The sequence below is a fragment of the Hylobates moloch genome, unplaced genomic scaffold, assembly GCF_009828535.3.
Source record: "Hylobates moloch isolate HMO894 unplaced genomic scaffold, HMol_V3 SCAFFOLD_19, whole genome shotgun sequence".
In the NCBI taxonomy this organism is placed as follows: domain Eukaryota; kingdom Metazoa; phylum Chordata; class Mammalia; order Primates; family Hylobatidae; genus Hylobates; species Hylobates moloch.
The window spans coordinates 30,875,875-30,898,694 of record NW_026652294.1 but is presented as its reverse complement, the minus strand read 5'-3'; the positions used below and the strand labels follow the sequence as shown (position 1 = coordinate 30,898,694).

The window sequence follows — 22,820 nt, the reverse complement described above, 5'->3', positions numbered from 1 at the left end:
CTCCTCCCTTCCCCCTTCCTTCCTTCTTTCCTTCCTTCCTTCCTTTCCTCCTCCCTTCCCCCTTCCTTCCTTCTTTCCTTCCCTCCTTCCCTCCTCCCTTCCCTCCTTCCCTCCTCCCTTCCTTCTTTCCCTCCTCTCTTCCTTCCTTCCCTCCTCCCTTCCTTCCTTCCTTCCTTCCTTCCTTCTTTCCTTCCTTCCTTCCTTCCCTCCTCCCTTCCTCCTTCCTTCCTTCCTTCCTTCCTTTCTTTCTTTCTTTCGTTTTCTTAGATGGAGGCTTGCTCTGTCACGCAGGCTGGAGTGCAATGGCGCCGTCTCTGCTCACTGCAACCTCCACCTCCTGGGTTCAAGCAATTCTCCTGCCTCAGCCTCCTGAGTAGCTGGGACTACAGGCGCCTGCCACCGTGCCCAGCTAATTTTTAAAAATATTTTTAGTAGAGATGGGGTTTCACTATGTTGGCCAGGCTGGTCTCAAACTCCTGACTCGGATCCACCCGCCTCAGCCTCCCAAAGTGCTGGGGTTACAGGTGTGAGTCACTGCACCCGACCTCCTCTTTCTTTCTTTTTTTTTTTTTTTGAGACAAGGTCTCACTCTATCACCGAGGCTGGAGTGCAGGGTGTAATCACAGCTCACTGCAGCCTCCAACTCCTGGGCTCAAGATATCCTCCCAGCTCAGCCTCCGGAGTAGTTGGGACTAGAGGTGAGAGCCACCACACCCGGCTGATACTTTTTCCTTTTTGGGTAATTTTCAGCAAAGACCAGGTCTTGTGCCTGCGTGAGTTACATTCTAGACTTTGAAGCTTATCCAGCTGGAAGAGCCTTCATTAACAAATATCTTTTTAGCACATCAGAAAAATAAAAACTTTTTTCAGAATAAATTATTTTGAAGTACCTGGGGGTTGGGTGCAGCGGCTCATGCCTGTAATCGCAGGGCTTTGGGAAGCCGAGGTGAACAGATCATTTGAGCCCGAAGTTAAGATCAGCTTGGGCAACAGAGTGAGAGCCCATCTCAAGAAAAAATTAAAACTGAGAAGTACCTGGGGGCCTTCTAGTCAAGCCAACCCGCTGTGTTGCATGGACTGGCAACACTGTTTTGCGAATATGATTCGGATCCTTCTGGAAGCGCAAATGTTAGAGTATTTCAGGATCTCAGTTGCTCGGGTCAGCGGTGGGCTCATGGGATTCCGGTTTCATTCCAGTGCATCCCCTCGGCAATTGTGAGCTTCACCGTCTCCAGGAGGAGCGCCAATGTGGTGAGTCCAGCTTGCTCCCAGCCTCTGCCAGGGAGAAAGCCAGAGGGCCTGACAGACAGTGTGCCCATGTGTGCCTGTGTGTGTGCCCATGCACAGACGTTGTGGCACCGAGAGGGGCCCCCGAGGTTGCCCCCCAGACAGTAAAGCTCCTGCCCAGCCCAGCCTTTGCTGCACGGAGAGGAGAGCAGGCTGAGCACGCAGGACTCCCCACCATTATGTCCTAATCAGGATAATTTTTAGTTAATGGCCTGAAGTGTGGTTTATCTGTTACCTTTTTTCTTTTATTATTCAAAGAAGGAAAACCCCTCCTGCCTTGTTTTTCAGATTCCCAACTTTCAAATATTGTTTGTTTCCACGTTTGCTGTGACCACTACGTGTTTAATTTGGTTTGGCTGCAAACTAGTCCTGAACCCATCAGCAATAAACGTGAGTTCACGCAAGCTTCGCACAGACGCCTGACACCCACAGCCCCACTCCCACGAATGGTGTCAGCAAATGTTGTTTGTCGAGCTGGAAATAGGTGGTAAATGTTATTCATAGCTCGTGAGTTTGACAAACGTTGAGAGATTTATGCGTCTAAAGAAAATAATTGTCTTTATTGAAGTCTTGTGATTCTGCCGGACAGATTTATTGGTAAACAATGTCTTTTGCGACGTTCCTTAAAAATTAACAGTGACATAATACCACGTTTCATCCAATCTGTGTAAGACAGTTGTTCAACGCATCTCTAAACAAAAATGTGAAATTGTGAGTGGCAGAGGTTGTGGGAGCCGAGATGGCACCACTGCACTCCAGCCTGTAAGACAGAGCAAGACTCCATCTCAAAAAAAAAAAAAAGACAAAAATCTCAAAGAAAACCAGGACCTCATCCGAGATACTGCAGCGAGGGCCTCCTGCTTTGTGTGGCATGTGGAATGCAATTTATGACTGGGGAAAGCTGGAGGAGCCTTGAGTATGTCCTGGCCACTCTCGCGTGGCAGGAAAAATGAGCAGACACAGGAGGACCTGGTGGGAACACCCACACTGCCTTTTTGGTTTTTTGTTTTGTTTTGTTTTGAGAAGGAATCTCACTCTCTCGCCCAGGCTAGAGTGTAGTAGTGCCATCTCAGCTCACTGCAACCTCCGCCTCCCGGGTTCAAGCAGTTCTCTTGTCTCAGCTTCCCGAGTAGCTGGGGTTACAGGTGTGTGCCACCATACCCGGCTAATTTTTGTGTTTTTAGTAGAGAAGGGGTTTCACCATGTTGGTCAGGCTGGTCTGGAACTCCTGACCTCAGGTGATCCAACTGTCTCAGTCCCCCAAAGTGCTGGGATCACAGGCATGAGCCGCCGCCCTCTGCCTGATCTGTCAGTTTCTAAGAAAAGTGTTTCAAGTCCTTCCCCACCTCTGCTGGTGTATCTACATCTTCTTGTGGCTCTGTTAGTTATGACATCATATATTTCGAGGCTCTGTTTTTAGTTGAATATGGTTCTGCATTCTTTCTTTTTTAAATGAATTTTAAAAATCGTCAGGCCGGGCGCGGTGGCTCACGCCTGTAATCTCAGCACTTTGGGAGGCCGAGGTGGGTGGATCACCTGAGGTCAGGAGTTCGAGACCAGCATGACCAACATGGAGAAACCCCTCTCTACTAAAAATACGAAATTAGCCAGGCGTGCTGGTGGGCACCTGTAATCCCAGCTTACTCGGGAGGCTGAGCCAGGACAATCATTTGAACCTGGGAGGCAGAGGTTGCGGTGAGCCAAGATTGCGCCATTTGCACTCCAGCCTGGGCAACAAGAGCGAACCTCCATCTAAAAAAAAAAAAAAAAAATTGTCAGGCAGTACACTGACTTTTTAAAATATATGCTTCTGTGAATATTAACACGTGCATAAATTCATGTCACTGCCAATACGGTCAGGGCCTACAGTTGTTTCATTACCCTCCGAAAAACCTTATGTTCTCAGTGTTTGACAGTCATGCATGAAGCTACTCTAAACATTCCGTGAAGGCTTTTGTGGGAACAAGGAACGTTCAGAATGGGGTCGGTAGACCAGAGCCCAAGGCCAAATCCAGCCCTGGCCCGTGTTTGTACAGCCTTTGAACTAAGAATGGTTTTAAAAACTAGAAGACCTCAAAGGCCCGTGTGAGACAGAGAGAGTGTGCAGCCCACAATGCCTCACAGCTGGCCCTGGATGGGAAAAGTGGGGACCGTGGCTGAGAGTTCTGTGCAGCCTGCCCATGAGGTGGTCCGGTGGCTGCTGAAACGCGGTGGCGTGAGAAAGGCGGGCCCGGTGCTGAAGCGTGTGTGCCCCTTGGCAGATCAACTTCAACCTCATCCTGCTGCTCCTGCTGGAGCTGCTCATGGCAGCCACGGTGATCATCTCTGCACGGTCCAGCGAGGAGTACTGCAAGAAGAAGAAGGTGGGTGCAGCTTCTGACCCCGCCGGGCAGGGTGGTGCAGCTTCTGACCCCGCCGGGCAGGGGGGTGCAGAGGCATCGCCCCAGGGTGAGCGAGGTGGGTCTCAGCGTCACCTTCGGAGGGCCGATCTGGGCTGCTCCAGGGCATCCCCACGAGACCTCTCTCTCCTGGGTCTCAGAAACCCCGGCCAGGAGGGGCTCTGGAGCTGGGTGAGGGGTTGGCAGCCACTGGCTACAGGGAGGTGAGGACAGATGCTATACCCTCCCCCTACCCCTAAGCCGAGTCCGGTGCTCATCCCCAGGGGATCACCAGGAGACACCACATCTGCTAAAAATACCTGTAAACACATTTTCATTCGCAAGGACAACGTGTGTGAACATTTCCTCAAGCCCAAAGATCCACGGGCGACTCCAAGGTGGTCTCACATCTACACCTCAGGCTGACCTGACCCACTGCCCACGGCGGCCGGATGCCAGCAGCAGTGCTGAGTCCCTCAGCGGTGCTGAGCCTGCGTGCCTGGGGTGACCCTGGGTGACCGTTCTGTTTCTTCGTAGGGCTCCATGTCTGACAGCGCCAACATTCTGGATGAAGTGCCATTTCCTGCTCGGGTCCTGAAATCTTATTCAGTATGAAAACTTCCCTTTTCTTTCTCTTTTCTCTCATACTCTGTCGGGGGTGACTGAGGCTGGATTAAACGTCACGTTTCGATTCCGAGTTGGCTAAGAGTTGGCTGTCTACACTGCATGGCAGCGTGCGCCTCATCTGTGGAGACTCTAGTCTGTTATTAGTATCGTTGGTAACAACCTTCCTTATCGCGAAAGGTGCTGCTGGTGTCCTGTAATTTTTAGGGGGAGTTTGTTATTGCTGTAGGTGTGTCGACACTGTTGTCCCCGAGGAATTTTTTTTTTTTTTTTGAGACGGAGTCTCACTCCATCAGCCAGCCTGGCGTGCAGTGGTGCGATCTCAGCTCACTGCTGCCTCCGCCTCCCAGGTTCCAGCGATTCTCCTGCCTCAGCCTCCTGAGGAGCTGGGACTACAGGCACATGCCACCACGCCCGGCTAATTATTTTATTTTGAGTAGAGGCAGGGTTTCGGCATGTTGGCCAGGCTGATCTCGAACTCCTGACCTCAAGTGATCCACCCACCCAGGCCTTCCAAAGTGCTGGGATTACAGGCGTGAGCCACCGCACCTGGCCTTTCTCCTTCTTACTTTCAACTTCTCTTGCCTCGCACTTTGGTATGGTTGTTATAAGCAGCACGTAACTGTACTGTGTTCTTTATCTCATGTCATTCTCTCTCTCTAGCTTTTTGAATACGGCCCATTTCCTTTGAGAGTTATTACTGATAAATTGCTACTTATTTTTACCATATTTTGAGTTTTCCGTTTTCCCTGATTTTGCCTTTTTCCCTCCTTCCCTGCCTTCTTTTGAATTGGCGGAGGCTTCGCCCTTCCTTTTCCCTCTAATTTTGGATGGGAAATTTTTCAGTATTCTTTTGGGGGTTGCCCTTCATATTCTAACATGCTCCTTGATAAACAGACCATGCGGGGTCTGTCCCCCTTCCCTCCGCCTTGGCCTTGTTGTCTAGCTTGTGACATTTAGTGACATTTTGCCTTTTTACTCCAACAGTGGGACAGCCTCCTGTGTGCTTGACTCAGTCTGTGTGCGTTTCCCAGCACCTTTGCTTCCCCTTATTTAGCATTTCAGTCCTCTGTTAGGTTCCATTTCCGTTCTGCTTCTTTTTTTCTTTTCCTTTTTTTTTTGAGATGGAGTCCTGCTCTGTTGCCCAGGCTGGAGTGCAGTGGTGTGATCTCAGTTCACTGCAACCTCTGCCTCCTGAGTTCAAGCCATTCTCCTGCCTCAGCCTCCTGAGTAGCTGGGATTACAGGCATGCGCCACCACGCCCAGCTAATTTTTGTTATTTTTAGTAGAGACAGGGTTTACCACATTGGCCAGGCTGGACTCAAACTCCTGACCTCGCGATCCATCTGCCTCGGCCTCCCAAAGTGCTGGGATTACAGGCGTGAGCCACCGTGCCTGGCTGGGAATTCAGCTTTATTTGTGCATCTGGAGTTTTGTGCCTTCTGGATGCGAGGCCTGGCTGCCCAGGTCCCCTCTGGCCCCCGCGCCCCTGCTGGCCGGCTCCTTATGCCTGGCTTTCCTGCCGGCCACAGCTCTGCGTTTGCGCCTCACAGAGATCCTTCACGGGAGCAGGTTTTTGGGCGTTGGTTTCTTCCCCAGCCCGCCCTGAGTCTGGCGGTGCTGTTGCAGCCCTGATGGTGCCCGGCAGATGAGCCCACAACCAGGGCTTAGGCCAGGAGGGTTCTTGGCTTTGTCCAGGAAAGAATTCCAGGGCGAGCTGGTGGTGACAGACAGCAGCTTTGATTGCAGTGGCAGTAGAGCAGGGCTCTCCAACTGGCAGGGTGCCTCGAGCAGCAGCTCAGAGACAGCTCTGCCTCCTATTTATACCCACTTTTAAGTATATGCTAACTAAGGGACAGATTATGCAGAAATTTCTAGAAAAGGGGTGGTAATGTCCAGGTGGTTGGATCGTTGCCACGGAAAGGGGTGGTGATGTCCAGTGTTGCCGTGGCAATGGCAAACTCACATGGCACGGGTGGGCGTGTCCTATGGGAAGCTACTTCTGCCCCAGGCCTGTTTTTCCGAGTCCCTTTGATGGGGTTCCAGGGTCTGAGCACCGCCGCCTGCCACACTGTGAGGACAGGGAAGGGGGTCTGAGGGTCTTGGTTTTCTGCCCTCACCACTGTCAGGTCAATACCCTCAGTTTCTGTAGACAAAACCAGCAGTGGGGGAAATACCTCTTTGGCTATTTTACTCCAGGAGGGACGTGAAAAGCCGCAGCTGAGGGCAGAGGGGGGCTGGGCCAGGTGAGGCTGGGGGTCCGTCCAGGTGGGCTCCTCCACGGTTAGATCTGGGGCCAGCCCACCAGACCCTGCTCCTGGGGGTCCATGTCTGCACAGTGCATTCTGGGAATCTGGGGGCATCTCCACTTCCTCATGCGCCGATGCTGTCCCATCCCCTCCAGGTCGTCGAGGTAATCGCAGGCATCTCTGCCGTCCTCGGGGGGATCATTGCCCTGAACGTGAATGACTCAGTCTCAGGCCCACACCTCTCAGTGACGTTCTTTTGGATCCTAGTGGCCGTGAGTACCCCCTCTGGCCCGCCCACCAACTGCTCTGGGCCATGCTGCTCAGATCCTGCGTGGCTGCGCCCCGAGCTCAGTCTTGGTGCACTCAGACAGGGAGTCACCACAGAGGGTCCTCGTCAGCCCCCCAATTCAGAAGAACTGGGGAGTTAAGGATTAAATGAGTCCAAGTATTAACTGCTTTTATATTAGTTTGTGTGATTATTTTATATTATTTTTCCTGAAAAAAATACCAATTATTTTTATTATTCTAATCTTTTTAACATATGAATGTCAGGCTATAGATGTTTATTATTCTATATAATTTTCTAATATATAATGCATTTATATTACAATATTTGTTTTATACAATACAGCATATTTCTGTTATTACTTTATATTAAATGTTACCGCAGCAGATGCGTCACACAGCACCTGACACATGCCACATGCTCAATACATGGTTATTGTTTTTATTTTTATTTTTTTTGAGACGGAGTCTCGCTGTGCCACCCAGGCTGGAGTGCTGGAGTGCAGAGGCGTGATCTCAGCTCACTGCAAGCTTTGTCTCCCGGGTTCACGCCATTCTCCTGCCTCAGCCTCTCCGAGTAGCTGGGATTATAGGCGCCCGCCACCACGCCCGGCTAATTTTTTATATTTTTAGTAGAGATGGGGTTTCACCGTGATCTCGATCTCCTGACCTCGTGATCCGCCCACCTCGGCCTCCCAAAGTGCTGGGATTACAAGCATGAGCCACCGCGCCCAGCCGGCATTGTTTTATTTATTTTATTTATTTTTTTTTTTGAGATGGAGTCTCACTCTGCCACCTAGGCTGGAGTGCAGTGGCTCAATCTCACCTCACTACAACCTCTGACCTTCCCCGAGTTCAAGCAATTTGCCCACCTCAGCCTCCCAAGTAGCTGGCATTACAGGCGTGGACCACCACGCCCAGCTAATTTTTTGTATTTTTAGTAGAGACAGGGTTTTGCCATGTTGGCCAGGCTGGTCTTGAACTCCTGACCTCAAGTGATCTGCCTGCCTCGGCCCCCAAAAGTGCTGGGATTACAGGTGTGTTCCCTCAGAACAGTGAGTCTAGAGCAACCCCTCCACACCCCAGATCCACTCACAGCCTGTGGCCCACCCGGGGCCACCGCCCACCTGCCTCCGGACGCAGACCCCGCGCGGTTCTCAGCACCTTGCCGCGTAGTGGCCTGCACACCAGTGTTGACAGCCAGCCCCTGGTTTGTCTCATGCTGTGTGGATTTTTAGATTTTGCCCCTGTCCTCTTATGTACATGAGCAGGAATGGTGAGCACCCAGCATCAGCTACAGGCTCCTCCTGGGCAGCAGTGGGGCTCTTCCTGAAGCTGCTGTGGCCCATGCCTGCCGGGGAGTGGTATGGCCGGGTGGACTGCCGAGAAGGCCCACACCTGCCGGGTGGACACATCCCACTGGCAGCAGCTGTGGCTCAGCTCCCTGTGGGAGCGAGTAGGCTCAGAGCAATGACCCCAGGACACCAGTGCCCGACCTAGTGGGCTGCTGAGGTGCTCAGAGAGGGAAAGAGACCCAGGCAGGACTGAGCTGGGATGGAGCCACACCTCCAGAAGGGGCAGGACCGGGGCCAGCTACCGAGACAGAGAACTCACATGGGTGCCCACCCAAGCGGGTCTGTGACAGAGAGAATGACGCCTGCAGGTGTGCACAACCGACCCTGGGGTCTGAAACGCAGGGATTACATCCCGAAGCTGAGGGAAGACGGAGACCAAATACCTCCAAAAAGTTGAGAATGAAAGGCACTCGCCCTGCCCTCTTCCCTGTCCCTGCAGTCAGCCCTCATCACACAGGCCCCTCCCATCCCGCAGACCCCTCCTGCCCTGGGGGTGGCTCTGCTCTCTCCATCTTCCCCGAGAGCACCCCATGCCCATCAGGTGCTGCCTCCTGGGTGCCCCTAAATCCACCCATACTCCCAACCCTCTCTTCAGGGCAGGAGACCCCAGGAGGAGGGGAGAGCGCTGAGGTGTGCGTGGTGGGGGAGCCAGCTCCACCTGCCTGAGTCTGGCCTGAGTGCGGCAGAGGGGCCCGGGGCCTGCACCATGGGCTGGAGGCAGGTGCTCAGGGCTGGAGTTGGGGGCTGGGCTGCGGGGCTGGGCTGCATGCCTGGACCCTTCCAGGGCAGGGCCCTTGATTGAGCTGCCCCAGCCCCTGTGGCTGAGCTTCCTGGCCCTCTAGGGCAGGGGCCAGAGTGGCCATGCTGGGTGAACAGGGAAACTCCCGCCCTCCCATGGCTCACTGGGGCCCTGAATAGGCCACCCTGAAGCCACCATCCCTTCCTGTGCCCTCACTGCTGCTTACAACTAGAAGCCCCTTTCAGAAGCACCAAGCCCAGGAGAGACCCCTGTGTTGACACCTCAGCCTCCCTGGCCAGGGCCACACCCACCTCTGCAGCTGGCTTGGGGCCCTTGCACTGGCAGCCCCTCAGCTCCCCAGTCTTCTCCCTGCTGCCCAGGCTCCCCTGCTCGGAGCCCATCTCTGTCCTGCCCAACCTCTCACCACAGCCCCTGGCTGATGCAGCCCCCTCCCCAGCAGGCCGGGCTGGGGTGCTGGCACGTGCAGGCACCTGGACACCTTCGGGGGGATAAAGAGGATGAAGAGCATGAGTCCTCCCCCTGCCCACATTGTGCGGAACTAAGGCAGGCTCCTCACAATAAGTGGGAAAAGGGCATTTCTTGGTTATAAAAAGGAAGAAGTGCCCATCCAACAGAGGAACCTGCAGATCCCCCTAACCCAGTGAGTCAAGTCAGTGTCATCAGGAAGGGGCAGTCCACACCCTGGGGCACTGCAGAGTCTCCTCCGAGGCTCCCCAAGGCTCATCGTGAAGGAATCCTGTCCCACACGGAGGCCCGACTGCAGCTGACGGGCTGCATCCCCCAGAAGCGTCCAGGTAACGGAGGTGACAGAGGCTGAGGGACTCCCTGAATAACAGAGACCCACAAGGAGACTACGAGTGCAATGGCAGACTGAATCCGGATCAGGAGCAAACAGACAGCTCTAGAAATAACATGACCAGGGCCAGGTGCGGTGGCTCATGCCTGTAATCCCCACACTTTGGGAGGCCGAGGCGGGCAGATCACCTGGGGTCAGGAGTTCGAGACCAGCCTGGTTAACATGGTGAAACCCTGTCTCTAGTAAAAATACAAAAATTAGCCGGGTGTGGTGGTGGGTACCTATAATCCCAGCTACTCAGGAGGCTTGAACCTGGGAGGCGGAGGTTGCAGTGAGTTGAGATTGCGCCACCGCACTCCAGCCTGGGTGACAGAGCAAGACTCCATCTAAAAAAAAAAAAGGAGAAAGAAAAATTAAAAAATTTAAAAAAAAGAACATGATGAGGACAACCGGAAGAATCTGGGTAGGGACCACATCGGCGCCACGTGGAGTCTCTCGGGCGTGGTCCTGCTTTGGGTGTGTGCAAGAGTGTGTCCTGGGCTCAGCTAGCACTCTCAGGTGTTCAGGCGTCAGGCTGTCTGGGACAGCTGGAGAGAGCACAGATGTGAGTGTCAAGGACTCTGGTGATTTTGGGGCCTCAGATGCCCCCTGCACTGCTCTTGCAGCTTTTCTACAGGCTTAAAATTTTAAACCAATGGTTGAGGAACAGAGAGCACAGAAAACCTCTGAGAGGCTACCCCTGCTTCCCTGCGGACCCATCCCTGCCCCAGCTGCGCCCTTGGGCACCGCACCATACCCCCCGCCCCCCACAGCAAGCCAGCCAGGCAGCCTGGATAGAGGGTTCCCTGGTGGGAGAGCACATATTTCAAATTCGACTTCTTGGACTATTTCCTCTAAAATCTTTCCTTTTTCTTTTCTCTTAGTGCTTTCCAAGTGCCATTGCCAGTCATGTGACAGCAGAGTGTCCCAGCAAGTGTCTGGTGGGTGAACCCCTCACCCCTGGGTGCCAGAGACCCACTGAGCAGGGCCAGGGCCTGGCCCAGCCCTCCCTTGGTGCCATGTGACCAGGCTCCAGCCCGAGAGAGTGCAGTGACTGGGCTGCAGGGCCTGCGGAATGAGGAAGGTGGGGGTTGTGGGAGGCGGAGGCTGGCCCGCCCAGCAGGGACTGTTCCCAGAGACAGGCAGACCTGAGCAAGGTGGTGTAGATGCTGGAAGCGCTGTCTGTGCCTAACCCATGGAAGGAGACCAGTGTCTGAGCATCATCTGTACCTCCTAAGGCTGGTCGATTGTTTTTTGTTTTTGTTTTTTATTTTTTTGTTTTGTTGTTGTTGTTGTTGTTGTTTTTTGAGATGCAGTCTCGCTCTTGTCCTCCAAGCTGGAGTGCAATGGCACGATCTTGGCTCACTGCAGCCTTCACCTCCCAGGTTCAAGCGATTCTCTTGCCTCAGCCTCCCGAGTAGCTGGGATTATAGGCGCCTGCCACCACACCCGGCTAATTTTTGTATTTTCAGTAGAGATGGGGTTTCACCATGTTGGCCAGGCTGCTCTCGAACTCCTAACCTCAGGTGATCCACCTGCCTAGGCCTCCCAAAGTGCTGGGATTACAGGTGTGAGCCACCACGCCCGGCCGAAACTGCCACAAACTGTCAGCGGTGGGATACGAACTGGTTAATGACTGCTGCCAAAATGTGGGCCCTGAGTGCTTTGCAAGGTGACTGCCCACGCTTGGCATGAGTGAAGGCTGTCTCTGAGACTTGATGGGTCAAACAGGAAGATTTGGGATGGGTTAAAAGGACAGACTTCAGAGCAGTGAAGGAGGTGACCCATGCGGAAGGGCTATTATTTCAAGAGTGGAGAATTGCAGGTAAATGTTTTTTGTTTCTTGGTTTTGTTTGTTTGAGATAGAGTCTTGCTCTGTCACCGAGGCTGGAGTGCAGTGGTGCAATCTCAGCTCATTGTAACCTCTGCCTCCCAGGTTCAAGCGATTCTCCTGCCTCAGCCTCCCAAGTAGTTAGGACTACAGGCATGCGCCACAACGCCCAGTTAGTTTTTGTATTTTTAGTAGAGATAGGGGTTTCACCATGTTGGCCAGGCTGGTCTCGAACTCGTGACCTCAGGTGATCCGCCCCCCTCGGCCTCCCAAAGTGCTGAGATTTCAGATGTGAGCCACCGTGCCTAGATGGTAAATATTTCAAAACTTGTGGCACTGCGCTGTGAATGAAAAGGCAGGCTGGTCGTGCTTGTAATCTCAGCACTTTGGGAAGCCAAGGTGGGTGGATCACAAGGTCAGGAGTTGAAGACCAGCCTGACAATATGGTGAAACCCTGTCTCTACTAAAAATACAAAACAATTAGCCAGGTGTGGTGGTGGGCGCCTGTAATCCCAGCTACTCGGGAGGCTGAGGCAGGAGAATGGCTTGAACCTGGGAGGCGGAGGTTGCAGTGAGCCGAGATTGTGCCACTGCACTCCAGCCTGGCGACAGAGTGAGAATTGGCTCAAAAAAGAAAAAAAAAAAAAAAGAAAAAAGAAAAGGCAGAGGTGTCAGCAGGAGCCATGCAGGGAACCAGCTTGGGACTATGCCGGTGAGTGCCCGGCCATCCCCCACCCCGCCCCAGCCCTGGCCATGCTCCCTGTCCTGGGCTCTCAGGCTCGGGGACCGTGGCCCTGCAACCCGTGCTTTTTTTCCAGGTGGAGGTCCTGATTGCCATAAGCAGCCTCACGTCTCCGCTGCTGTTCACAGCCTCTGGATATCTGTCATTTAGCATCATGAGAATCGTGGAGATGTTTAAAGATTACCCACCAGCCATAAAAGTGAGTTGTATTTTATTTCGGAGCCCTCCAGACATGCGGTGCTCTGCGTGTTGGCCTGGCCCTTGCTGGCTTTGCCTAGGACTCTGGGGACGCCGGCTTCAGGGACAGCTCCAGGCGGGGCCTCCTCCGCTGTTCCTGGGCAGCGGTGAGCGTACTCCCCATTGCCAGCCTGGTCCCAGGGCTTCGGGGCCTCGATTCCGCCCTGCATCTGGGGCCACCACCTGCTTCACAGGGACCTGGGACCCCCTCTGTCCCTGAGCCCATTTTAGAATCTGTCCTGGGTTTATGAGACATGCTTTTCGGATTTGCATCAGAACTGCATTGAGTTTAATGGGTGAATTTAAGGAGAATTCAAAGTCCTGTTACTTTCAGCTGGCCCAGTAGGAGCTTATCTCCAACACGACTTCTAAGGCTCAGGCACGTGTAGCTAGACGTATTTCTTAGATACCTAGTGTTTTTTTTTTTTTTTTTTTCCAGTATAAATGGTTTTGCCACCCAAATCATTAGAAGACCTGTATTCAAGCTGTTTGCTCCAGGTCAACATACCTGTGCTGATGGGGGATGGAGTCACTGATGGGGGATGGAGTCACTGATGGGGGATGGAGTCACTGTCTGATGGGGGATGGAGTCACTGATGAGTCACTGTCTGATGGGGGATGGAGTCACTGTCTGATGGGGGATGGGGTCACTGTCTGATGGGGGATGGAGTCACTGTCTGATGGGGGATGGAGTCACTGTCTGATGGGGGATGGGGTCACTGTCTGATGGGGGATGGGGTCACTGTCTGATGGGGGATGGGGTCACTGTCTGATGGGGGATGGAGTCACTGTCTGATGGGGGATAGCGTCCTTGGCCTCCCACAGGTGCTGGGATTACAGGAGTGAGCTACAACACCCGGCCCAGGGTTTTTTCTTCACTTCTCTGGTGTTTGCTTCGCCCACTCCTACTCCAAATATTTTGTTTCCTGTGACATTTAATGTATCTGCTACTTCATGTTGTCTTACAATATGCATATAATTGTTCGCGATTTCAAGAGACAATATTACCACCCAGGGGCCATCTCCTGAGTGAGCCTGAGGCATGCATTCTGCTAGGAGGGGGCGGGCGGCCACATGCCAGCCAGCGAAGTCGGCCCCTTTCTGTGTGGGGTTATCCTCTGGGTTCAATGCCCCATTAAGTTTAATGGCCTCTGGTTGTATTCCATTTTAGGGCTTGGTGCTTTTTTTCTTTTTAAAATGGTATTTTTTGAATATATAAAATATTTATGTGGTTCAAAAGCCAAACTATAAAAGATGAGCTCAGAGAAGCTGTGGTCTCATGCCTGACTGACCTGCTCCTCTTACGAGCAACCAGATGATAATTTTTTTTCGTTTCTTACAAAATAGCTTGTATACTAGAATCGCTATTCTGTACCTTGCCTTTTTTTTTTTTTTTTTTAAGACAGAGTGTCACTCTGTCTCCCAGGCTGGAGTGCAGTGACACAATCTTGGCTCACTGCAACCTCTGCCTCCTGGGTTCAAGTGATTCTCCTGCCTCAGCCTCCGGAGCATCTGGGATTACAGGCGTGCGCCACCACGCCTGGCTAATTTTTGTACTTTTAGCAGAGACAGGGTTTCACCATGTGGACCAGGCTGGTCTTGAACTCCTGACCTTAAGTGATCTGCCTGCCTCGGCCTCCCAAAGTGCTGGGATTACAGATGTGAGCCACCGTGCCCAGCCATGTACCTCGCTTTTTAATTATGTATTTACTTATTTTATTTTTCAGAGACAGGGTCTCATTCTGTTGCCCGGGCTGGTCATGAACTCCTGGGCTCAAGCGATCCGCCCACCTTGGCCTCCCAAAGTGCTGGGATGAGAGGCTCCCGCCACTGTGCCCGGCCCCTTGCTTGTTTTTTTAAACTTAATAATTTATCCTGGCGTTTTCTCGATACCCAAGGGCATCAGAGCTCTTCTGAATTCCTTCATCGCTCCTGACTGCCCAGTCAACCCAGCCAGTCCCTAGTGATGGAAACTGAGTTATTCCAACTGTCTGCTACTATAAATAACTCCTCCATGAACAACCTGCACGCATTTTCCTTTTGAATCCTCAGCGCATCTGTAGGATATCCAGCTAAGAGAGAGACTGCCGGGTCGAGGGTAGGTGCAGCCATCATGCTGTTAAATCTCAGTGAACTCCTCAATGGGGGCCGTCCACCTTCCCTCCTGCCAATGGCGTGAAGGTGCTCACTTCTCCACAGCCCCCCACAGAGGGTGTCACGCTGGGGTTCGGTGACACGGGTGGGAGCACCTCCGTCTCAATGTGGGTGAGGATGAGGACCTCTTACAAAGCATGAGGGCGTCTGCATTGCTTTTTCAGTGGACTCTGCTCATGTCTACTGCCCATTTTCCGCTAACCCTGGTGCCTGGGGAGACCAGCTCCATCTGTGATGGAGGATACAAATGGTGGTCTCAGCCTGGCGGCTATTTCTTATTCTGCTTGTTGTGATTTTTGTTATGTGAAAGCTATTTTTTTAAATAGTTAAATTGATTAATATTTTCCTTAATGGCTCTGGATTTTTTTTTTTTTTTTTGAGACTGAGGAAAGCATAGGCTTTGCAATAAATGGTGTCTCAACAACTGAAGAGCAAAGACCACATGGGGTCCGTGCCTTTACCATCCTCCAGGGTAAACTCCAGCTGGAAACACAAGTAACAGACTTTCTAATAATGACTTAAAATCCAGGCCGGGCGTAGTGGCACATGCCTGTAATCCCAGCACTTTGGGAGGCCGAAGCAGGCGGATCACCTGAGGTTAGGAGACCAGTCTGGCTAACATGGTGAAACCCCATCTCTACTAAAACTATGAAAATTAGCTGGGCGTGGTGGCAGGTACCTGTAATCCCAGCTACTGGCGAGGTTGAGGCAGGAGAATCGCTTGAACCTGGGACGTAGAGGTTGCAGTGAGCCGAGATCGCGCCACTGCCCTCCAGCCTGGGTGACAGAAGGAGACTCTGTCGCAAAAAAAAGTTTTACATTAACTTGAGAAGAGCTGTTCATTCTGTTTCTTCTCTTATTTTTTGTAGCAGTGACATTGGATAGATGTTTGGCTCTCTTGTGTGTTAACATTTAGTTGCTTTGTTTTTCTTGAGCCAACACTGGAAAGCTATCCACGGGCACAGAGGGTTTTGGGTGCTCTGTGGTCACTCTCTGGTCCCCTGCATCCGTGGCCGCTCCCTCCATCCTCTTCCCTGCCGAGCTCACCGTGCTGCCTCCTGCACCTTCCTTCCTAGCAGCTGGGGCCCAGGGGTGAGGCTGTTGGGGATCTGTGCCCCCATCCCCCCAGGACGGCTGCCCCTGTCTCCTCTGCTCAGGATCCTGCAGACACGCAACGGTCAGTGCTTCTGCCTCCCGCGGACAGTCTCTCTGGCTCCGGGACCGAGCCTTGCGCGTGTTGGAGCAGGAGGGGTGGAGCGACTTGACCACTAGCAACCAGCACTGTCCGCAGGGCCTGGCAGTGGCTCAGTCACTTTTATTCCCGCATGTTGAACACAAGCTGATGGCATTTAAAGCAGAATTGACCTCATTAATTGAGCTAGAATGATTGTCATCAGGTTGTTGAAACAACAACGTGTTTGGGTTACTGGGGTTCCGACTCGAGCCCTGGCACCTGCTCTTTGTGAAGGCCGCGGGCACGAGGGAGCTTTGGTCTCTTGGGCTGGAGGGCGGCTGGGCCTCCCTGCTCACACCTCTGTCCGCCTGCAGCCATCCTACGACGTGCTCTTGCTGCTGCTGCTGCTGCTGCTCCTGCTGCAGGCCGGCCTCAACACGGGCACCGCCATCCAGTGCGTGCGCTTCAAGGTCAGCACAAGGCTGCAGGGCGCATCCTGGGACACCCAGAGCGGCCCGCAGGAGCGCCTGGCTGGGGAGGTGAGTGGCCTGCAGGGGGAGGGGGCGCTGGGGAGGTGAGTGGCCCACGGGGGGGCCCAGCCAGGGAAGTGAGGAGCCTGCGGGGTGGGGGGAAGCTGGGGAGGTGAGTAGCCCACAGGGGTGCTGAGCCGGGGAGGTGAGTGGCCTGCAGTGGGGGCGCTGGGGAGGTGAGTGGCCCACAGGGGTGCCCAGCTGGGGAGGTGAGAGGCCTGTGGGTTGCGGGGGCGCTGAGGAGGTGAGTGGCCCACAGGAGCGCCCGCTGGGGAGGTGAGAGGCCTGCGGTGGGGGCTCCTGTCCTGGTGAGGGCCTCCGAGGGCCACATGATGCAACCCTCGAAGATTCATTGTGCCACTTTGTATTTTTAAAAACACCCCAGAAAAACCCCGAAGAAGTAAAATGTCTTTTTGTTCTTCTTTTTTTTTTTTTTTTTTGAGAAGGAGTCTCACTCTGTCACCCAGACTGGAGTGCAGTGGCGCGATCTCAGCTCACCACAACCTCCGCCTCCTGGGTTCAAGCAATTCTCCTGCCTCAGCCTCCCGAGTAGCTGGGATTACAGGTGCCCGTCATCAAGCCCAGCTAATTTTTCTATTTTTAGTAGAGATGGAGTTTCACTATGTTGGTTAGACTGGTCTCGAACTCCTGACCTCGTGATCCGCCTGCCTCGGCCTCCCAAAGTGCTGGAATTACAGTCGTGAGCCACCGTGCCCGGCCATAAAATGTCTTTTAAAAATACAAACACAAAGCCTAGGTAAACCCAGAGCCATCCCTGGGAAATATTCTGGACTTGATGCTTTCAGATTTGCTCTTAGAGACACAGAAGAGGGCTTTGTGAGGACTCCCACAGGCCCTGAAGTTTCCTTCCCTGGTCTCTGGTGGGGACATGGTTCTGCAGGGAAGGCAATGCCCACCCAGCCGGGCACGCGGGGCTCCATAAAGCTGGGGTGTCAACAACTTCTGGCTGTCACGGCCTGAACAATGTTCCCCCGGGCCCTGCCTACTGTCTCGCTGCCCCCACAACTGAAAGGCAGAGGCTCAGCGTCTTCCCCCCACCAAGCTACAGGTCCTGGTGGTGCTCCCCTGGGCAAACCTGCCCGCTGACCCTCAGGTGCAGTGACCACTAGGACTGTCACCTTGATGCCCAAACACCCGGGCAGCCACTCAGTGGGGCTCTGAGTCCTGCCCCACCTCTAGGCCACCCTGGGCGGACCGGCCGCTGCTCTTGCCCTGCACACCCTGCCCTCCTGTGTTCGGCACACCACTGGCCTCAGCACCTCGGTGCAGAGCCTCCAGTGCCCGCTAAGTCCCGGAGGATGTTCTCTTGCCCTTGGCTCATTTCTCAGCCGACCCCGTCGCCCCCACCCTCCACCCTCCCTACTGCTGTTCCCTTAACCTGCCTCCTCAGCTGCTTTGCTGCTGTTTTTCCTGGCTGTGGTCAGTCTCCCTGCTAGGACGGCAGTCCCTGGGCCTGAAATGAGACCCGCCTGGGTTTCTGTTGTGACCAGCAAGGCCCAGAGTCAGACACATGAGATGCTCTCCCCGGATCCCAGAACTGCTGGTCTCAGGGGCTCAGGGTGGACAGCTGGGGCTCAGGGTGGGCGGCTGGGGCTCAGGGTGGACGACTGGGCTCAGGGTGGGCGACTGGGGCTTAGGGTGGGCGGCTGGGGCTCAGGGTGGGTGGCTGGGGCTCAGGGTGGATGGCTGGGGCTCAGGGGCTCAGGGTGGGTGGCTGGGGCTCAGAGGGTGGGCGGCTGGGGCTCAGGGTGGGTGGCTGGGGCTCAGGGTGGGTGGCTGGGGCTCAGGGGCTCAGGGTGGGTGGCTGGGGCTCAGAGGCTCAGGGTGGGCGGCTGGGGCTCAGAGTGGGCAGCTGGGGCTCAGGGTGGGCGGCTGGGGCTGGCGCTGTCCTCCCTTTTGCCTGGAGGCATCTGGTCACCTCTGCCTTAAGTGTTTTCTTCCTCAGCCGTCAGGCGGCCTCCCCCCACTCCCTGCCCCAGAGCCAGGGCAAGGGGCCGAGTGAAGGACTGCTCCATCCCAGGCTCTGTAGAGACCGTGTGTGCGGGGACGCAGGCGTTTGTGGGACAGTGAGGGAGTGAAGGCCTTTATCTCTTTCCATAGAGGCCCAGGGGTTAGTTCCCCCACTTCCTTCACATTCGAAGAAAACTTCTGAATGCTGGCTGCTCGCTGCCTGTGGCCAAGTGGCGTGTCCCCCTTCCCGCCGCACAGGTGGCCCTGGTGAAGTAACACCTTTCCTGTCTCGGTTGCAGGTGGCCAGGAGCCCCCTGAAGGAGTTTGACAAGGAGAAAGCCTGGAGAGCCGTCGTGGTGCAAATGGCCCAGTGACCCCCAGACGCAGAAACCGGGTGGCAGCGCCCAGCCTGGCCCCAAGCACGGAAACGCACAACCCCTAATCGCCCTGAGCTACTGCTTCTAACACCTCTTTTCCCTTGTGTGAGGGCAAACCAGGCTGCAGGTGGGGTTTTCACTTCCTAGGGTAGTTTAATTTTAAAATAGGCCAATGTTGGCTAGTCTGTGCCTCAGTCAGCTCAGTCAGCTCCGAGTGGCTCCCGTGTCCTAACAGCAGGAGCATGGCTGCAACTTCCCAGGCCGAGGAAGGGCCCCCAGCTCCGCCTCGAGAGCCCCACCCCTGAGCTGGCCCCAGCTCCTCGTCCTGCCTCTCTCATGGCTTGGGCTGGAGTGGGCTCTCTGGACCTGACCGGGAGCCAGACTGTGGGTCCCTGCGTCTCCTGCCCACTCTGACCTGGCTTCCTCCCTCCACACGTCGGGTCTATCCCGGGCGCCCAGTCAGCCCAGTGGGATCTTATCCACTTCCTTGCGAGGTGCACCTGCCCCAGGCTCAGCCTGCCCAGCGGCTCTTCCTGGACAGTGAGAGCAGGGCTGGGCGCCTCTGTCCTGGCCCAGGAGCCGTGGGGGCCCCTCCTCCAGAGCCCAGGCACAAGTGACACAGGCTGCCGCTGCTCTCCCAGGTGAAATCCACACCAGTCCACGCCGGGTCGCCCGCCCTGTATTCCTACTTAGACCCAGTCATTCTAGAGGGATCTGCCGCCACACTGGCCGGCCCGCGTCCTGGCCGCTGCCCACGTCCCAGGCACTGTCATACCCAGCTTGGAGTGCCACGTGGCCGCTGCTGTGACAGGCAGTGTTCTTGGGGGTGGGGCTGCATCTAAGACTTTGTAAACGGGCTGGACCACGTCTCCCTGGCCCCAGTGACCAGGGGAAGCTGAGCCCCTCTCTCCTGTGTTTGCTCCCATTATTCAAAATGCAGGACAGGTCAGGTCAGAGCCCAGGGATTCTCACAGGTTCACCCAGCCCCCTCTACCTCCTAGCAAGTACTTTGTCTTGACCCTCACTGAGAAGGCCCCAGGGCCAGTGGTTTTCTTCATCTCTGCTGTTTTAGGGTCTTAGGGTACAGCCCAGGCGGTCACTGCCCACCTGTCAGGCTGCAGGGACAGTTGGGCGTGAGAATAACACTGGCTTTGGGCAGTGCCATGGCCAGGAGTGGGTTTCCCTGCGTCTCCTCGTCCCGAGGGCACCTGGGTCCTCCCAGCTGACACGACAGTAAATCCGTAGTGAGTTGGGGCGACTGTGAAACTGGGAATGCTGTTATTTTGGTAATTACTTTCCAGCAGGTGTTTTCCTTCACAGTGGTTTTGTTTCTTTCCTTCTGATCTGAGAAGACATGAACATTTTCTCTTTACTGCCGTGGGGTGTATTGACTGGTCCCCCATGGGCTGCTGGAAGGGCCCGGAGATGCATTCTGTGGCCCGGGGCCGTCAGGATCAAAGAACCAGGAGGCCTGGGAGATGCAGCTGGATGGGGCGGCCTGCAGACCCTGCCAGGGGGTTTGAGGACCCTCCCAGGTTTCTCACTGCGGAACAGGAGTGACTCTGGCTGCCAAGATACCTTCATGGTGTTCATGACAAGTGGAATCATTATTTTCAACCATTCAAGGGGGGGATGCAGGCAAGACACCTCCCCAGCTGCTCCGAGAGGGGACAAGCCAGGTCCTCTCTGCAGTCCTTGGCAGCTCCGGAAGGACAGAGTCAGGGGCCGGGCAAACGCTTTGGCCGCGGCCCCAAACAAGCGCCACTGTGGGAGAGGAGAGGCCGCTTTCACTGGCACCGGATGCAGACCCCACCCTGTCTGTAGGCCACCCCCACCTCCCTGCAGCTTTGAGGCTGGTGGGGTCTGCTCCTCGGAATGGGGTGGGAGCCACAGGGACAGCACGGGGCGGGCTGATGTCTTCTTGGGGGCAGACCAGAGAGCTCAAGTTTCAGAGCCAGAATTAGGCACTTGGAGCGTTTTTGCTAGCTTGCACTTTCTTATTTTCTTATTTTAGAGCGCTTAAAAAATCTGGACAAATGGGGTTTAAAAGAACCGTCTCTTTCAATCTACATCTTTGTTTAATACGCTTGAGCAATAAACGCTGACTTGTAGACGTGGCTGTGGCTATTTAATACTGGGTCTCAGCAGGGTCAGCTCACTCAGATCTGAAAACATCGGGACACAGGGAGGAGGGGCGGGTGGAGGGAGGGCCAGCTTTTCACTCACCGATTTGTGTAACCCCTAGAGGCCAGTACTGGGGGCTGGTGAGAGCCCAGTGGCCTTTCCCGGGGAAGAGGGAGGGAGCTGGCAAAGAACCACCCCCGCCAGGGGACGCCCCCACTCGCCCCCTTCAAGTCCCCCACCAGCCCCTTCAGAGTCGGGGCAGAACCTCCCTTTTGGGCTATCTTGGGAAGTTACATGCAAAATAAAGTTGATTTAAAACCAAATAAAGACATCTAGGCTTTGGAAAGTTGCCACGAGTGACGGTCCTGGTGGGGCGGGTGTGTCTTTCCTACCCCCACCCCGAGGTGCCAGATCACACATGAGCTGCCCTGGCGGGGTGATGGGGGAGTGGGGTGATCTGCGGGGTGGGGGGGAAAGGACAGGGGCCGTGTGGACCTGGGTGGGCTCAGAACCCCCCGGGGGGCAGCGGTGTGGGACCCCACGAGTGGTTCTGCGGACACCAAGGCCCTCCCAGGTTCCACCGCAGGACAGGGGCGCTGCTGCGGTCACCCCGTCGCCCCAAACCGTCAGGACCCGCAGCGCGTAGCCCGGGAGGAGCCCAGCGCCCGCAGCCTCCTCACCCCGCCGCTCCAGCCTCCTGTCGGGGAAGGGCCCAGGGAGGGAGGGCGAGAAGGCCCGGCGGGCCTGGGGGGCCTGAGGGGGAGGGGCAGGATGTGACCCGCGGGTCTTTGTGACCTGGTGGGGGATTGAGTGTGACCTCCACAGCGGGGCGCGGGGCCGCAGCGCGTGACCTGGGGCTACACTCGGGCCCTCCCTCTGCGGACACCATGGCGCGCACCGTCCCGCGCCGCGGACCCCGCAGCCACGCCTGCTCCGACAGCAGCCCGGGACCCGGACCCCAACCCGGGCCCAGCCCAAGCGCCGACGACTGCTGCCCGTCGGGGACCGCGCCCCCCGCACGCCGCAGCGCCCCGCGCCCCCGCGCCCCCCGCCGCCCGCGCAGCCCCACGCCTCGGGGCCGCCGCCGCTGCACAGCCCCAGGCCCCGGGCCCAGCAGCCGCCGCACCGGGGGTGCACAATGCGCGTGGCCGCCCCAGCACGTTGCCCCAGGCAACCCCAGGACGCCGCGAGCCACTGACCCGGTCCCCGGTGAGCACGACCCCCGACGGCGGAACCCCAGGCCCATCTGCGCTTCCGATCCCAAACAGGACCTCTCCTCCCCATCTGCCTTCGGAACCCCAGACCCGCCTCCCACACCTCGAAACCCAGGCCTACCCCCTCCCCGCCTCCGGCCTCCGAATTCTAGACCCCTTACCCTAGGAATCCCAGACCCTCCTCGCTCAGAACCACAGAACTCCCCCATGAAACCTGCCCAACTCTAGCCACCGGCCCGCCCTCGAAAGCCCAGAGCTGTTCTCCCCACCTTCCCCCATCTTCTGGGAACTCCACAACTGTCCACTCCCCTCTGCCTTCAGAACCCCATACCTCTCCTCATTAACCTAGACCTGCACCCCCAACCCAGACCTCCCTCTCAACCTAGACCTGATGCCCAATTGAGACCTGATGCCCACAACCCAGACCTGACCCCCAACCCAGACCTGCCGCTCAACCCAGACCTGACACCAAACCCAGTCCTGACCCCCAAACCGAGACTTGACCCACAACCCAGACCTGACCCCAACCCAGACCTGACACCAAACCCAATATTGACCGACCCCAGACCTGACCCACAACCCAGACCTGCCGCTCAACCCAGACCTGATCTCAGCCCAGTCCTGACCCCCAACCCAGACCTGACCACCAACCCAGACCTGACCCCCAACCCAGACCTGACCCCAACCCAGACC

General features: G+C 55.6%; 2 protein-coding genes across 7 annotated transcripts in view; both read left to right on the top strand.

Annotated features, from left to right (window-relative positions):
* MLC1 (modulator of VRAC current 1) overlaps positions 1-19,309 on the top strand; it is a 28,727-nt gene extending 9,418 nt beyond the window's left edge. For all 5 annotated transcript variants that reach the window (XM_058431771.1, XM_058431773.1, XM_058431772.1 and 2 more), the window contains 9 exons: positions 1,198-1,251; positions 1,576-1,677; positions 3,549-3,650; positions 4,203-4,274; positions 6,694-6,810; positions 10,658-10,714; positions 12,423-12,545; positions 16,286-16,450; positions 18,712-19,309. In XM_058431771.1, the coding sequence (XP_058287754.1) occupies positions 1,198-1,251; positions 1,576-1,677; positions 3,549-3,650; positions 4,203-4,274; positions 6,694-6,810; positions 10,658-10,714; positions 12,423-12,545; positions 16,286-16,450; positions 18,712-18,786 (867 nt within the window). In that variant the 3' untranslated portion in view covers positions 18,787-19,309. The remainder of the gene's footprint in view (positions 1-1,197; positions 1,252-1,575; positions 1,678-3,548; positions 3,651-4,202; positions 4,275-6,693; positions 6,811-10,657; positions 10,715-12,422; positions 12,546-16,285; positions 16,451-18,711) is intronic.
* A 2,680-nt stretch (positions 19,310-21,989) lies between these two features.
* Positions 21,990-22,820, top strand: part of TTLL8 (tubulin tyrosine ligase like 8) — a 32,755-nt gene continuing 31,924 nt past the window's right edge. The window contains exon 1 of one of the 2 annotated variants that reach the window (XM_032138928.2): positions 21,990-22,122. The gene's annotated coding sequence lies outside the window, so the exon portion shown is untranslated. The remainder of the gene's footprint in view (positions 22,123-22,820) is intronic. The other variant, XM_058431630.1, reaches the window with a different exon arrangement.